The sequence below is a fragment of the Dunckerocampus dactyliophorus genome, chromosome 11, assembly GCF_027744805.1.
Source record: "Dunckerocampus dactyliophorus isolate RoL2022-P2 chromosome 11, RoL_Ddac_1.1, whole genome shotgun sequence".
Classification (NCBI taxonomy): Eukaryota; Metazoa; Chordata; class Actinopteri; order Syngnathiformes; family Syngnathidae; genus Dunckerocampus; species Dunckerocampus dactyliophorus.
This window is the reverse complement of record NC_072829.1, coordinates 22180750-22197428: the sequence shown is the minus strand read 5'-3', so window position 1 is coordinate 22197428 and position 16679 is coordinate 22180750. Positions and strand designations below refer to the sequence as shown.

At 39.8% G+C, this 16679-nt stretch overlaps 1 protein-coding gene across 2 annotated transcripts in view; it reads left to right on the top strand.

The window, feature by feature from the left end:
• Positions 1-12497, top strand: part of ctnna1 (catenin (cadherin-associated protein), alpha 1) — a 61138-nt gene extending 48641 nt beyond the window's left edge. For both annotated transcript variants that reach the window (XM_054791244.1, XM_054791246.1), the window contains exons 17-18: positions 8998-9132; positions 10944-12497. In XM_054791244.1, the coding sequence (XP_054647219.1) occupies positions 8998-9132; positions 10944-11234 (426 nt within the window). In that variant the 3' untranslated portion in view covers positions 11235-12497. The remainder of the gene's footprint in view (positions 1-8997; positions 9133-10943) is intronic.
• Positions 12498-16679: the final 4182 nt, after the last annotated feature.

Genomic DNA, 16679 nt, shown 5'->3' with positions numbered 1-16679 from the left:
GGCAACTGTGCAGGTGTATGAGTGTGGGTATAGGTGCAACTGGAGCTCGGATGTGTTGGATTTTGGTGACAAGTTTACTCTCTCGGTCATCCACTATTTTTTTATGTTCAGCATATTTTAGTGTGTGAGCACGAGCGCCATGCTTTTCGAACAGAAGCCAGCGCTGGCGGCCTCGTCAGGCTTCCAGCCCATCCAGCTTTACCTTCACACTGCAGGTCAATTCAGATTTTTTTCCCTCATTTCTGATCTGTATCTTATTTTTTTCCCCCCACATCAGTGTGAACAGTACACAATCTTTTTGTTTATTTTTTTAATGCGACACAGGCCTCTTGTTTGTAGATATAAATCCATATACAGACCTGAACAAAATCTTAAGACCAGAAAAATTGCTAGAATTTGCATTTTGCACATTTGGATCTTAAGGTTTTAAGTAGAGGAGTAGTGGAGCTACTCATTACTGAGTCCTACTGAGAACATTTTTTGTTCTGGTTTGGAGAGTTTTTTGTTATTTTTTTGATCGATCGTGCTAAACGTTTGGTCAGCTGATAAACAGCCTATTTCAGTTTAATTGTTGTTTTCAATAAATTACTTTTTCAAAGTGCCTTTTGTCTCACTCCTTCTTGCTTTTGCATATTGTAGCTCTACTTAAAACCTCATTAAAGATCCATTAAGATCCAAATGTGCAAAATGCAAATTCTAGCAATTTTTCAACTTGTCTTAAGATTTTGATCATGTCTGTATGTCCGATGCTGCTGCGCGATCTGAACGTTCGGATCACGTATATCCGACCATCAAAAGGCATGTTTTGCCATGCCACAGTTGGGGAAAGGTACTCAAAGATGCAGGCGTCGTCTTGTCATCCAAAAAGCATTTTTTAACAATCTGTTTCATTTAAGTGTCTTGCATCAATGTCCACTACTCCTGGCTCCGACATGCACCACACGCTCCTCGAAACAGACGTCGCAGCAAGTTACTCGTGAACTGCCATAGCAAAAAATTTTGCCCTGTGTCTTATTAATCTTCTACACAAAATAACTTTGTTAAGAAAAAGGTGACTCAAACACAAAATTTGGCACAAAATCCTTGAATCCACAAATGCGGCAGGAGACTACGATTTAGAGCAATGTTTTCGTAAACAGACTGCACCGTGTGACGTGTTTAGTGCGGATACGCATCACTTCCTGCATGCATTGCGTTCACATGACAGACAAATATATGTATAAGTCACATTTTTTTGGTACTGTGAACAACTACATATTACACTACACAACTACAACTAAATGCTATGTATTTTAACAAAAAAATCGGAATTGGGCATCATACCCTGCAGTGTGAATGTGGCCTTTGACTTTCAGAGGGGACCGATTTCTCCAGCGACCAGGTGATACTAACCCATAACACACTACGTAGTAGAAATGCTTATGCGATAAATGGGTAGGGATGTCGAGATAAGGGGCAGTGCATTTGTGAAAAGAGAGGAACATCCCTCTTGAGAGATGAATCCATTAAACGTGCTTTGCCCTTTTAATTAGCAGTATAATTGCCAGGTGGCAGTTTCGAAGCTGCATGTATTTACTCACTCAGTGTATATATATTTAGGACATTTCTCTAACAAAGCACGGGGATGCCCCAGGCCTGCTAAAAGCAAAAGGCATGGCGTGTTATGCTGTCTGCATACTCCAGCAGTAATAGTTAAGTGAATCACCACCAAGATGCATACATACTGACAGCAGAGCAAAGGCAAGACTGGGACTGCTCATTAACCTAGGCATATTAATCACTTGTGCTCTGTGCTTCTGGCATAGAGGGCCTATGAGATTTTACTCCTCATATAAAACATCAGCAGATGGTCCCAGATTGATAGCACAGCTTCTCGCCCCTCGTTCCCCTTCACAAGACTTTGCCGTGCTGCATTTCTCCATGTGCTCGCCTTGATTGGAGGCGTGCGGGTGAATATGGTCAAGTTTGGTGTTTGTGAGGAACATTAAAATGTGTAATAGAGCCTAATTCAAATTGTGAATAACTTAAAAGTAGTGGAGATGAGCTGTGGTATGTAGGTCAGTGTTGTACAAGGGTCTGCAATGCAGTTTATTAAGTATTTATGACCCGCCTATGCAGGGCATCTCAGAATTCTATCCAAATTGGTTGGTAAACAAATAATGCCATGTAATCGAGATTTATAATGCAAATATATGTGTCACTATGCAGCCCATAAATATGTTCCTTTTGCCTGCTTGCCACTTAAACACATGCGTGTAAACATACAAACACATACACATAAAATAATGTTTGCGTTTGTGTGTTGGCGCACAAGCAAGCTTTATCCTCATGATGTATACTGACATACATAGTGTACTTTTCCAATTTGCATTCAATCAGTGGAGATTTATAGTGATCCATGGGCTATGTTGCTGGACAGAGTCTAATCCTGGCTCCGGCACTAGACGCTTAACAGCAGACAGGGTTGTAAATTACCTACTGCATTGGAGAAGCAAAATCACCCAGCGAGCCCATAAATTCTCAGCTCAGCAGTTCAAGGGTCATCTTCCAGCCAATAGGAGTTCAGTTCAGCTAAGAGCAGCTCACCTTATTTGTTGAGGAAATTTATCAACGCACAATTGATTGGTTTGAAAGGCGTTCACCCATGCTGATACAGTCTTTTGAATGTTTTTCCTTCCCCCTGAACATGGTTGCGTGATGGATCTGTTGAGAGCCGGAATAAAGACACTCATTTAAGCAGTCAAAATTTTAAAATGTGTGGCTGAGAAGACAGAAAATACAGAGGACGTTTTTCCACATTAAAACCATGATTTTCAACAATTTTATAACAAATATGAATTTGCATGTTTAAACAAGAAACATAAAACCGCACTTAGTATAGGCTGTAGGCATACCCTACATTTAAATATGCAAGCCAGTAATAAACAGAATAGTCAATCCACTAATTGGTCTTGAGACACAGCCCAGTGACTAGTGTCCTTTTTTGTAGTTCCAAGCCGTCCCATCTTAAAATCATCAGCTGCCTTTCTCCATGTCTACTTAAGATTTGTGTGGAATGCCCTCAGCTAAGTTGTGCCTCAGTTGCTCAAAAAAAAAAAAAAAGAAACAGTCATTTGATTGGACCCTGTGTTACTAGCTCTGTTAGTCATTTTGGCTAGCCTCTTCCCCTGTCATACCGAGATTGTCATCTTCGATGTCAACATTAGCATTCCCAAGTGCCAGCGTGATTGAGTTGACCCTGTGCCATTAAGTAGCAGCCTTTTAGTAGATGCCCTGTGGAGAGGACAACTGGTGATCATCATTTTGTTGAAATTCATTTTGACTGGTATTAATAGGGCATTTTCCCCTTGTTAGGCAGAGCTTTTTTTATCTTCTCCTTAGCAACCCTTTGAGGTGTAATCCTATCTAGAAGTGCCCTGTAGTTACTTTTCTTCATGTGCGACACAGTTAATTTTCTACCACAAATAAATATAGGCTGTGCCTTAAGCAGCAAAATAGGACTTGCTAACCAACCCAAGTAACTCTGTTGCCAACTGAATATCTGGCCGCTGTATCATTCAAATTAAATTAAGTTATATGAAACTATTTAATACTTATTATTCTTATTTAAGTGTTTGCTCCTAACACTTACACCCCTGTTCCCACGGCAGGGTACTTCACATGTCTTTACTCAGCATTGACACTTTTTCATAGTCAAACCAGTACTTTTTTTGTTTTCTGTCCTCAATCTCCACTTGAATAAAAATGTGTCTCCTTACCATGGCCAGTTATCCTCCATTGTGTTTTAGCACCATACATAATTACCACTAATGCGTTGATTGGGATTATTATTTTTTTTATTTATTTTTTTTCTGAGGTACTGTTCCAAAGTGGAAAACTGACAGCCCCGAAGCATGTGGTTGGGGAAAAGCAGTGTTTTCTGTGAATAAATGGGATCATACTCATGGAATAGATATTACGTTTATGTTGGGCCAACGTCATTGTTTGCATTTGCAGTACTTTGATTTGTGTTAGACAAACCTGATCAAGGAAGTACCTTTGGTTGGTTCTCTGTGAAACTTAACAGGTTGTTGGCAGTGACTCATTAAAATGCTGCGGTGTCAATAAATATTGCAAATCGGCATTTCCTCTGAGTGAAGCGTCCTGAAAGGTCAGCGTCTCTGCCTCACTCTGCGCTGTATAATAGAATTCAGTGAAACTGCCTGGCATTTGTAATGATTGCAGCTGACCTTCCTGATCATCATTTATATCATGGACATTAGCCAATGCATGCCACTGTGAATCCTTTTGTTTAACATCCTGCTCTGTCATTCTTGTTACCTCATTTCCTGCCTCTCATTTTATTTTATGGCAAAGAGGATGTATTTTCTTCTCATTTATTTGCACAGTCCTCGAAAGCCGGTTCTTCTGTACCATCATTACCAATACTAAACCCCCATTGGTTAACCTATTTCAGTTTCAGTCTCGAATGGACTGCTTCCTGCTCTGTCATTTTTTAATAGATGCAAAGCTATCAAGTGAACTAGAAACATTCTACCCCATCCTCTCGTATAACTAAAAATGGCTTATGTCAAAATGGCCATAGAAGAAACTTATATTTGTATTTGAGTTAGATCATTTTTACTAAACATTAGTGTCTGGTCTTCAGCAAATTTTTGTTAAGTACATTATTTTGTTTCAGATTTATTTTTTTTTTTTTTTTTTTGTCCATTCAGTATGCATTACTACAAGAAACGGGTGAACAGGTTCCTCGTGGTAATTTGAATTACCTTCAGTAAATCCATTTACTAGTCATGTAGCACAGTAAATAGTTATAACGAGACCACAATCTACATCCTGTCGAGCGCACTGGTAATCACACCGGGGTTGTATCTGCATTATCAAAACAATCTTAAGGGATCCTGTCGCTTCTCTACGAAACTTATGTATGCACTTGTCACAGTCAGAGAAGCCTTGCAGAGTGAAGCCAGCAGCTGAGCACGAGCACAAGTGATGCTTTCACAGCGCTCTGCTCTCAGCCGTCTGAATTCTTCCCCAAGCCCTCATTAGCATGGCTGCTGCATTCAGCCTCATCGCAGGTCTTCGCGAGTGTGTGCATCTTTACACACACACACACACGCGCGCACGCACACACACATACATAGAACTACATACACACACTTACTCAGTATTCGTGCTAGCTGCAGTTGAATCCTCCCGTTTTCCCTTCTCCCCAGTTGGATATCTCCCTCTTATTTACCCCTCTATACTGTTTCCACTGTGGCTCACTCTTCACCCTTATCCTTTCTCCAACTACTTGTTTTTTTGGGTTCTCCTCCACTTTTTAACCTTTTTCTTGTTGCCATTTTACTCACCCTACCCTCTATGTATTATTCCTCATCTGTATGATGATCATCCCCTGCAGCTCTCCTCCCCTTCCCCTCATCTTCTTTTATACTTTTCTTTAATAGAATGCCAACTGTTACATATCCTTCCTTTCCACTTGGCCCATATTTCTATTAATCAGTAGTAGATGGAGATGATAAAAGACTCTCCTTTTAATTCATGCGGTCACAGGGCCTCTATAGAGCCCGGAATAAGACATTACATCAGAATAGACGCGTAGGGTTAAATGTTTACCTAAACATTTGATTTTGGTAGGATTTTTGTACGCACAAGACAATTGATTGTTAAAGTGCTTGTGCTTAATTACAAGTACCAACTGAAGTATCTAAATTGTTTCCCATAAATCAGGGATGTCAAACTCAATCACACAGGGGGCCAAAACTCAAAGCAGACATTAAGGTTGTGGGCCGAACAGGGCTTACATTTTCTCGTTTCCCCGTGCGTGCAGTGCCGGAATTGAAACGTACCAATAATAATGTGCCAAGCGACTTTTCAGGCTGGGACAAAATGTGCATGACAGCTGGTGAATGTGTTTATACGGTAAATATAAGTATTTATGTACTTGTGCATGTATATCAGGGGTGCACACAATCAAAATGATCTACCTCTTACTATAAAACATATAGCATATATAAAATATAACGAGTAAACTTTGCAACTACTATACTAAGTACTAATGAGTAGTATTTCACATTCACAGTTTCAAAGTTTACAGGTCATCAAAATAGTTAATATTGTTCAGTAATTGACAATTAAAATCAATATGGCAATAAAGATAATTACACATAATTCCTCAATAGTTGTGTACGTAAACTGAGAAATACAAAAACAATCCTTGTGCAATTTGTGCTATATATAATACTCTGGCCACTTTAGTTCTGTAGCGCAGTAGCAATAGTTGAAACTTGTGCAGATCATTGTTGGTGTTGGTGGTTGAGATCCGCGGTGTGGGTCGGTTCCTTGCTATTTTCCTTGCCAACAGTCCCTCGGACCTGAGTTTGACACAAATGCCCTCAATGGTATGTTAATTCTCATGCACAGTGAACAATAAATTACTTGCCCTATGTGGATATTATAGTCTGAATACCTGATCTTCGGTTGACACTTCACTGCAGCACCCACAGAAAACCAAAAAGACATTTATGGGATTACCCGCCCTTACATAATTGGTAAAAATTCATCCCTTTCAATGTTTTCTCAGGCCCTGATCAGGTCTCTCCCAGCACATATCACTACTGCAAATATTTTCTTGCAAAAACGCCAGCTTGTGGAAATCTGCTGTCTGATAATTTAGTCAACTAACAGTTTGTGACATACAGTGTTTGCATATCAGGTAACTGAACACTGAAGTCTGCTCAAGTGTCCCATCAGGGCTTTTATGCTCCCTTCCTTCATGAGCAGCAAATGTGAATACTGTAGTCTAATTATAATGCAGACGGTGGGCTTGTTTATTGAGATGTTGAAAAGGGACTAGATGTACAGTTCCTATGAATATCCCAGGTGTAGCCATCATGTGACTTTAAAGGGATAGTTCAGATTTTGCCCAGTGTGGGGTAGGTCGCTGTTAATGGACTACAATGCTGATGGGGATGTCATACAACTTCATGTCCAAAAAATGTGAACTATTTCCTTGAAATAGTTGTTGAAATTGCTGAAGTAGGTTTGCTGTAATTCCTGAAAGTATAGCCTCCATTCTTAATAGCCCAATTAATTGCTGGGTGCACTTGAATACATGCGCACCTCACCACAAACGGATGTCTCCTTACCCCCCCAAGAACAACATCTTGGTGGTAGACAGGGGAAATTCTCTGCTGGCTTCAAAATAGACAAGAGACAAGACAAGTTATTTGAGAATAATGAGAGGTGCAATTTAATAAAACTTGCATGTAAGGAGGCAAATCGATACAACCTGAACAGACTGCTTTGAGAGAAAATGTCTAACTTCCAGGAAAAGATGTTGCTATGCAGTGGTGTGGAAAAAAAAGTGTTCCTGATTTTTTTGCATGTTTATCACACTTAAATGTTTCAGATCACCAAACAAATTTTAATATTTGTCAATGACAACACAACTCAGTACAAAATGCAATTTTTAAGTGAAACTTTTTATTAAGGGAGAAGAAAAATCCAAACCCTACAAGGCCCTGTGTAAAAGTGATTGCTCTCTAAACCTAATAACTGGTTGGGCCACCCTTAGCAGCAACAACTGCAATCAAGCATTTGCACTAACTTGCAATGAATCTCGTAAGAGCTGGGGAGAAATTTTGGCCCACTCATCTTTGCAGAATTGCTGTAATTCAGCCACATTGGAGGGTTTTCAAGCATGAGCCACCTTTTAACGTCATGCCACAGCATCTCAATTGGATTCAGGTCAGGACTTTGACTAGGACACTCCAAAGTCTTCATTTTGTTTTTCTTTAGCCATTCAAAGGTGGACTTGCTGGTGTGTTTTTGGATCATTGTTCTGCTGCAGAACCCAAGTTTGTTTCAGCTTGAGGTGACAAACAGATGGCCAGACATTCTCCTTCAGGATCATCATTCACTTGTGTTGTCATTGACTAATATTTAAATTTGTTTGATGATTTGGAACATTTACGTGTGACAAACATCCCAAAAAAATGAAAAAGAAATCAAGAACGGGGCAAACACCTTTTCACATCACTATATGTGCATATGCGAGGGGAGGGGTAATCTAAAATGAGAGGCTAAAGCTATCTTAAAATACCCAGACGTCCAAGGCTATTGATTCTCAGCGTGTGAAGGACATGTTCTGGAGACAACAGCCCTCTAGCCTTAAGCAGATACTCATAGCAGGTATGTGTACAGCAGAAATATGTATGTATGTTAGTGCATAAGTATAACTGATATTAGTCAAATCAAATGGAATAACGGACATAAAACATTTTATAAGTGCAATGACCAACCATATTTTTCAGACAACTATTAACACGCACTACCTGCATAGTAGACATGGCATCTGTAAAGCTAAACGTTTCGCTTAAGTATGAAGCACAGGGACAAATGCTGATAAACATTTAGCGTTTTAGAAAATGTCCACGTGGGACAAACACAATCTTGTAGCATAATAAAGGGTACTACTTAACTGAGTAACGGAGACTGTATAATGCAAATGTTATGTTGTTTACTGTGGGAAAGGTAAAAAAAATATATATATATATATATATATATGTATATTTTTACAAATAAAACTATTAATTTGATTTAAAAAAAAAAAAGATACATTAATGTGTGTACACATTAAACTGTAGTGACAATTTTTTGTGTTCAAATCCACTCGGTACTTTGCTATATGCAGATTTCTAATGTTGTTGTATTTGCCTTGTAAATAGAATTTTCATTCTGTGTGATTATGTGGGTGTTTGTCGTTTTGGCTTTTAGCACCTTCCTAATGTGGGTGTCTACCTTACCTGTCATGCTGTCGCTAAGTCATCTTGATAAAGTGTGAGATCACCATGTCTGTAGAATAATAACATGAATATCCAGTGCCAGCAAATAACTCAAGTGACAAATCTGATTCATTGCACCGCCCACAAGCTGTTAAAACACAAGCATGAGCCGCAACTGTGTGTAACATATTGTTTTTGTGTTTTGCAGTGCCCGGACTCTGCCTGTAAGCAGGACCTGCTCGCCTACTTGCAGCGTATCGCCTTGTATTGCCACCAGCTCAACATTTGTAGCAAAGTCAAGGCTGAGGTTCAGAATCTGGGAGGAGAGCTGGTTGTCTCGGGGGTAAGTTCACCATCATTTTAATCATGGACACCAGGGAGGCATCTATAATTTAGAGTCTTCAATGCACTCGGGCACCAAAGTTAACAGAAAAGTGGTGGAGCAGCTAAAGAAGGGATGTTAAATGACAACTGAAATAAGCCTAACTGTTGGTGAAATGTTTTGACAACTCCGAAAGGGGGAGGAATAAGTTGACAGTGTTGAAGTCTCAAAGGTAACAGACTGAATCCTGGGAAGGATTGGGGTGGCAGAAGATGCAAAGAAAGCAGAGGTTTTAAAATCTCTAAGAGGTTTTCAAATGACAGTTATATCTTGGCACGCATGTAAACAAAAGTGTTGATAGAGTGTGCCACTTGGTTGCTCGAGTTCAAATGATATACAATAGATGCCCTTCTTTCACGGGAGTTATGTTCTACGCATACCAGCCAATTGGAACAATCTGCAATTTGACATGCTCATAATGCTGGCCTACCAGCATGTACGCATTTTTGCCTACATTGCACTCATTTGGACCTTTTAAAATACACTTGTACTCTTTGGTGCTCTCAGGTACACATTTTGTTCCATTTAGCTGGTTTCAGTTTCAAGTTCAGCCTGACTTGCACCTCCAAAAAAAACCCCAAGTTGTGGCGACTCTGACTGTTGAGGCTTTGATTAGTCTGTTTGTAGTACTGTGGAACCTCAGTTAGCGTGTTAGTTGGTTAATTTTGAAAATTATCGCCAACATTTTGCCTCAGTTTGCGTATGTTTTCCAGTTAGTGTACAATCTGGCATACATCTTGTCATGTTATTCAAACATCCTTGTTGGCAGCTTATTAGCTTGCTGATACATGGAAACAGGAACTAGAATGCAGCTCCGTCACCCTTCTACGATGTCAACGGTTGACTTTGTTGCCACAAGTCTGAAAAAAATGTTAACACAAAACACAGTTTTATAGTTTACAATTCAGTCAATGAACATTGAAGGTTACTTTCACCTTCATTGAAGATGTGAAGTTTGGCAAAGGCAGTGTGGCAGTGAAATCAACACAGAGACACCTACCTTTGTGGTGTGCTAAGATTCGGTTTGAGTACGTTTCCGTAGTCAGACTTTCTGGAACGGATTAATGATGCTAACCAAGGTTCCACATTTCCTGTGTGTATATGACTTGTTCAGAGGGCGGACAGCCCACTTCTGTAAACGCCTTCTCCTCCGATTTTGGATCTAGTAACTGCTGTCACGCATCGATTAGCTTCACCTGCAATAACACTCCCCTTCTCTCCTTAATTACCATTCGCGGGGAGTGGTGAAGTACTTATAAAATGGCTTCAAGGGCTGAAAATGTCTATATTTAACACACTGCTCGATCCTACTGATCCTGTTGAATCCTACTTCACGGAAATGATCGCACTTAATCGTCCCGTCCCATCTGGAACCAATTAACCGCGATAAACGAGGGATGACTGTATTGCCCAAATGCTTACTTCATTTTTTAAATGAGGGCCATGTTTACAGGCCTGTTAAAGCGTTAATTAGCCACTTGCCAGTCAACCTGATTTTAGTAGCACGCTCTGCGTGCATGGAATAATGAATCCCTTCCCCCTTTCCGCAGGGCTAAAAGGAGACCGAGCTTTCAACACTTTGCATAAGTGTCACCAGCGACTCGGAGGCTTTTAAATTGTTGAGATGAAATTAGACTGACCTTTTTCAAATTCCTCACATATGTTTATATGCCAAAACGTGGAAAGGTTGTTGATTCTTGGGTACAAACCACAAAGCCTTTGTTTTCAGAATCAGGGAGGCTAAACATTGTCTGCTCTTTTCTCGTGAACAGTTGGACAGCGCCATGTCCCTCATTCAAGCCGCAAAGAATCTGATGAACACGGTGGTGTCCACCGTGAAAGCGTCCTACGTCGCATCCACCAAGTACCAGAAGAGCAAAGGGATGGAGGCCCTCAATATGCCCGCCATCTCCTGGAGGATGAAGGCGCCTGAGAAGAAGCCTCTGGTGAAGAGAGAGAAGCAGGATGATGGCCAAACAAACCGGGTCAAGAGATCCTCTCACAAGAAGCACGTCAACCCTGTGCAGGCTCTCAGCGAGTTCAAAGCAATGGATAGTATCTAGAGTCCTCCTGTTTTTGTTTATTACATAGAGATCCAGCTTTGCAGTTTATCAAAAAGAGCTTTTAACACATTTTTGAAAATCTTTCTATAGGTGGTGTGTGTGTGCGTGTGTGCAAGGGTGTGTGTGTGTGTGTGTGCAAGGGTGTGTGTGTCTCTCTCTCTCAATCTCAATCTCAATTCCATCAGATCTGGTTGCTTTATGCTGTCCTCTGTGGAAAATAGAAAGCGATCAATTGGACACCGGATTTTTTATATATATATATACATATATATACATATATTTTCCACATTTTTTCATGACATATTTGTGATAGAAAAGTTAATTTTATAGGTATGATTTTTTTTTCATATTCTAACCTAGTTTGTAATACTATGCTGGGGTTCTGGTGTTTTTCCCATGATGTTTTGATTATAACGTTTTGATTGTAATGTGTATAACTGAGACGACAAATGGCGACTATGCAAACTTCCTTATTTTAACTTGAGCAATAATAGTTTGGAACGTGTAGGGCTCAGTGAGATTTGAAAATGTTTCGGACTAGCTGTGACAAACCAAAGTTAGTACATACGTGTATTAAGTCACATCTGGGTATTTGACACATCTTTCATTTTGTCAAACACTACTCAGCCTTTATTTCGGCTATAGAAATTATATGTGCACGAAAAGACACATTTAAGGTGACCAGATCTGCCCTGTGAGTCCAGCTTGGTGCCACTGGGCCTGATGAGCTTCATTTTCTGTCACTGAGACCAACCTCCACCATACAAGAATGGGTCCAAATTGAGGGATCAATACTGTTTCCTCTCCTCAGCCTCCGAGGCAGGTGAGGAAAGAGAGATGAGGGTTTCTTCCCTTTTCAACGCCTTGTTTTCTATTCCTTGTCCTTGAAGCTTGAACACTAGTCCACATTCTACATCGTTGAAGCTTTAAAAGCGTCACTAGGCCTGGAAATAGAAAAATGTTGGTCTGTGCTTTTTGAAATCTTACTTTTTTGTTTTTGTGCTCGTTTGACACCACTGAACTAATCCCAGATGGTCATGTATGTGCTGACCATATATACAGTACATATTCTTTGCTGCACAACCAATCAGTTCTGAGTGGTTTTTCATCACTTTGCCTTTTCAGTTTGGAAACGATACATAAGTAAACGACTTTGCTGTGGATTTTTTTTTGCTCTTGATAGCTGACCTGTTAGTGCACACTGTTCTGAATTCATGTGCCTGCTTTCTATCCCAATAAATGATTGAATTGAAAAAAAAAACATTCTGGAATACTATTTAAGTATGCACTGTTGCAATGGCACATAAAAGAATGGGTGTTATGATTGCAAGACAACTGATGATTCCTCTGAGCATAAAGCAGGGGCCGTACTCTACAATTGCATATTTTGTCACCTTCCACATGATTTGAGATTGCATAATAAAGATCCTCTGGGAAATATGTTATTAGATCGCTGGCCATGATAGGTCACAGCTTCCCTTGTGAGCGATTGTTCCACAAGCAGTCGCAAAAGGACAAAGAAGTCAAAGTTAAGTCTTGGTGCTTTAATATATTAACTTATATTATTATTATTGTCGATTGATGCGTCACACTTGTGTTGACAATTTTACCATTAAGTTCCTTTGTAGAGAACAGCAACTAGTACTGAAACATTGTCAAGGTTCAAACGTTTAGAGAAAGTTAAATTACGTTCACCTGTAGAGGTTATGCATTTTAGCAGAGGCGGGAGCAAGTGAGTGTTTTGCAAGGCTCAAGTCAGGTCTCATGTCATAGGATTGACATTTTTGAGTCCTTATACAGTCGTGGAAAAAAATGATGAGACCACCCTTGTTTCTTCAGTTTACTGATCCATTTTAATGTCTGGTACAACGAAGGTACATCTGTTTGGACAAATATAACGATAACAAATATAGCTCGTGAGAGTTTAGTTTAAGAGCTGATATCGAGCAATTTCCATGGTTTTCTTGATAACCAAAATCACTCAAGTTTTTACATGAATAGCTATAGCATTGTACTGACAAAAAAATGAACTCTTGAGCTATTTTTGTTGTCATTGTTATAAGTGCCCAAACAAAGGTACCTTTAGTTGTATCAGGCTTTAAAATGAACAAGAAACTGAACAAGGGTGGTCAATCATTTTTTCCATGACTTTAAGTCATAAGCAGTGTATAAAGCGTTTACCATATAAAATACCATGTCAACAATGTTAACACATATACAAAATTTGACAAATACAATGAATACATTTGGAATTTTATTTTATTTTTTTAAATAAGACCAATATGACAAGACCTAGTCACAGAAGAGCTGGCGTAGTATTCGGGACTTATGTAATCACTCATTCGCGGTTCTTAAAGTTGGTTATACGTTAATAGCACGTTAATAATTCATCAGGCAAATTCAAAGGGAAAATATGCTAGTTGAAAAGTTTGAACGGGGACACATTTTACTCCACATTCACTGAAAATATGTTCAAGTCATCAGTCTGAGACAAGTCCGGAGTCATTGATGCTAAGGTCCAAGTCGACTTGCAAGTCTGATGAAAGTCGTCCCTCGTGTATTGTGTTGAATTCATTTTGTCATTACTGACGCCCAGAACACCACATAGACGTTGGATTTCGATATTTTTTTTTACTAATAATGGGTCATAGTCAAACATGAAACAGCACTAACTTAATTATTTTTTGGAAAAAAACGCGATAGGGAGCGATATTTGAACCGCCATGTAGCAAGGGACGACTGTATTGTCAAAAGTCCAAAGTCATCAAAATTGTGCCTCGAGTCCACACTTGTACATTTTAGTTCAATCTGAAATTTCACCTGAAAGCTGAATGTCAACAACATTGTGAGTAGTGTATGTTGCGAGACACTGTTATTGACTATTTGTTAGAGACGGCTAGTATTAAACAATAGAAGCACTTTAGAATTAAACAGAGGCGGAATTTATTGCTTGAACTTTTTACAGACAGTTTGCTTGCCAACCTTATCTGCTTGCAGTATTTTGCTTCACTTAGATGACACACACACACACATACTTGAGACCGGCACGAGCTGGAACCAGTTAGAAGCAGACACATTGCCACACCACTGATCCACATAGGGGAGCGGTCCCAACCTTGCGAGGGTGGGACCCGAGGATAGGATAATACAGCAGTTACTTCCTAGTTTGGAGGCTTCTTCCTAGTTACAGTGGATGGACTGAAGCCCCAGAGCTAAAGATTGAAAATACAGAAAAGTGTATCCGACTAATCTCTTGGGATAAATGAACTTGAACATTCCATTATGAAATTTGAAATAAATATCTGTAGACAGACTTGGTGTAAGAACGCGGATGGACATGTCAGACGCGTTATTTTCATCTGCTACATTCATTATGTGTGACGGGAAAGATGGGCTTTTATCGCTGTTTGATCGCCTTGTTTTCAACTATTACATGTCTTTATCCAACACATCATGCACACTCACACAATTGGTGCAAATAATTTTAACAGCGTGCACCGATAGTCTCATTTATCGTCCAACCATTGTACAAAGATGTATGTGGCCGCATTGAAATGTTTGCCCCACATCCGAACACCGAAAGTGACACGAACTGCCTCTTGGTCACGTGGTTGCAAACCAGCAATTGTGCAGTGGAGAGGACCTCCTGGGCTTCCCAGTGATATGTGATGTTCTCGGGTTTGTTCAATGAAATAGAGGATTGGTCTTCCCAAACTGGCCGCCATACCTACCAGCATGTTTTATGGGCAGAAAAGAAGTATGTTATTCAAATCATCAAGTTATTGTATTTGTAAAAGTAAAAAGTGGGTGCTTTTTTAAGCATTTTATCAATAGTTTGTGCTGTTTTGGGCTAAGATGCTGAAAACAACTCATTTTTCTAATGTCCTCTGTGGTGGACATGAGGACTTCCTGCTTTCTCATAACAAATAATGAAGATGGTTGATGCAAGAAACGCTTACCATTTTCCCACAACGATGCTTTCTCTTTGCTTTTGCATCACCGCAGAACATATCCCACCTGACGATAGACAAGCTTGCGAGGCTTGGTTATTAGCATACTGTAACTGTGGCCTACTTGACCTTTCAGCGAAACACTTCCTGCAGCTGCTCTAATATCCGCCAAGCATCCACCCGCTTCAGCTACTCCAAAAAGCAGATTTAAACGCTGTTGTTCTCTCGCTGTGTGCCGTTACACAACTGTGTCACATTCTCCCTACGTGTTGATACTCGATGTGACTCGTTCTCATGTTGCTCTAATTTGCTGTCACTTGCGCATCACATCGAAAGCACGTTGTTGCTATTTGCTCACCAACATTGAAATCTGAGGCCAACAAATATTTCCATTTGTGTATAGCTTGATGTTCGTGTTGTACAGTGTGTGTGTGTGTGTGTGTGTGTGTCGTTTTTTTTTTACCAGGTGCTGTTTGACTGAGCTCGATGTTGCAGTGGCTTCGTCGAGAGCTGATTGCATGTCAGAGTTAAAATGATAAAGCAGCACCTCTAATCCACAGTTTGTAGATTTTGTTAGAACATGTTATTCGCGTAAAATGATCTAAAGGCTAATCTCCACCTCGACATCGCTTGAAGTGAATCAGTATGTGTTGGTATATGGCTGACTTAATATGTCGGGGCGGCCCTAATTAGCATGCGCTGTACATCTGAGTGCTATTTCAGCTTGTATCCTGCATTAATGTGGACGACTACATTCCCTAAATGGCCCATTCAGCGGGGCTCATATTCATTTGCTGGAATAGAATTTTAAAATGGAATCCTGTGCTTCATCTTGGTGTAAAGTCGGACTTAATGAGTGTCCACGTAAGAGATAAATCTGACTGCAAAGTAATAATGTCCAGTGTGGTTTGAAATGATCTACTGTTTGAACGAGGCATTTGTGAAGCATAGACACACACACACACACACACACCAGTAATAATTACCCCATGATAACATTTAATGTAGTTGATGCCTGGTTGACAATGTAGCAATACAGGAAGAGAGCAGCAGTTACTCACTCTTTTCATGTTTTGCTTATTTTTTTTTTTTATTAAACTGACATTCTAACCCGTCAGACCCTTAATCATGTGTTTACACACCTTTAATTACAGTGGAACCTCAAAATCTGATGGGGCATTCAGTGAATCGCCGCAACAACAGGCTTTTATTGCAGGTTTGAATGCTCTTACAAGGGCCACAATAATAATAACAAACAGTATTAATATATTATTCATAACAATAACAAACGCTAATCCACTTCAAGCTAAAACGCAACTCTGAACACCTGATGTCACTTCAAGTCCTATTTATGTCTTAAATGGCTTATTTACTCTTATTATGTCTACAGAATTGGGTAATACGAGTGCAAAGGTGACTATGGGGTGTTATTCCATGTCTAGAGGGCTCTAATAATGTTCAAAACCGTATTTTGAAGGTCATAAACGGGTTTTCA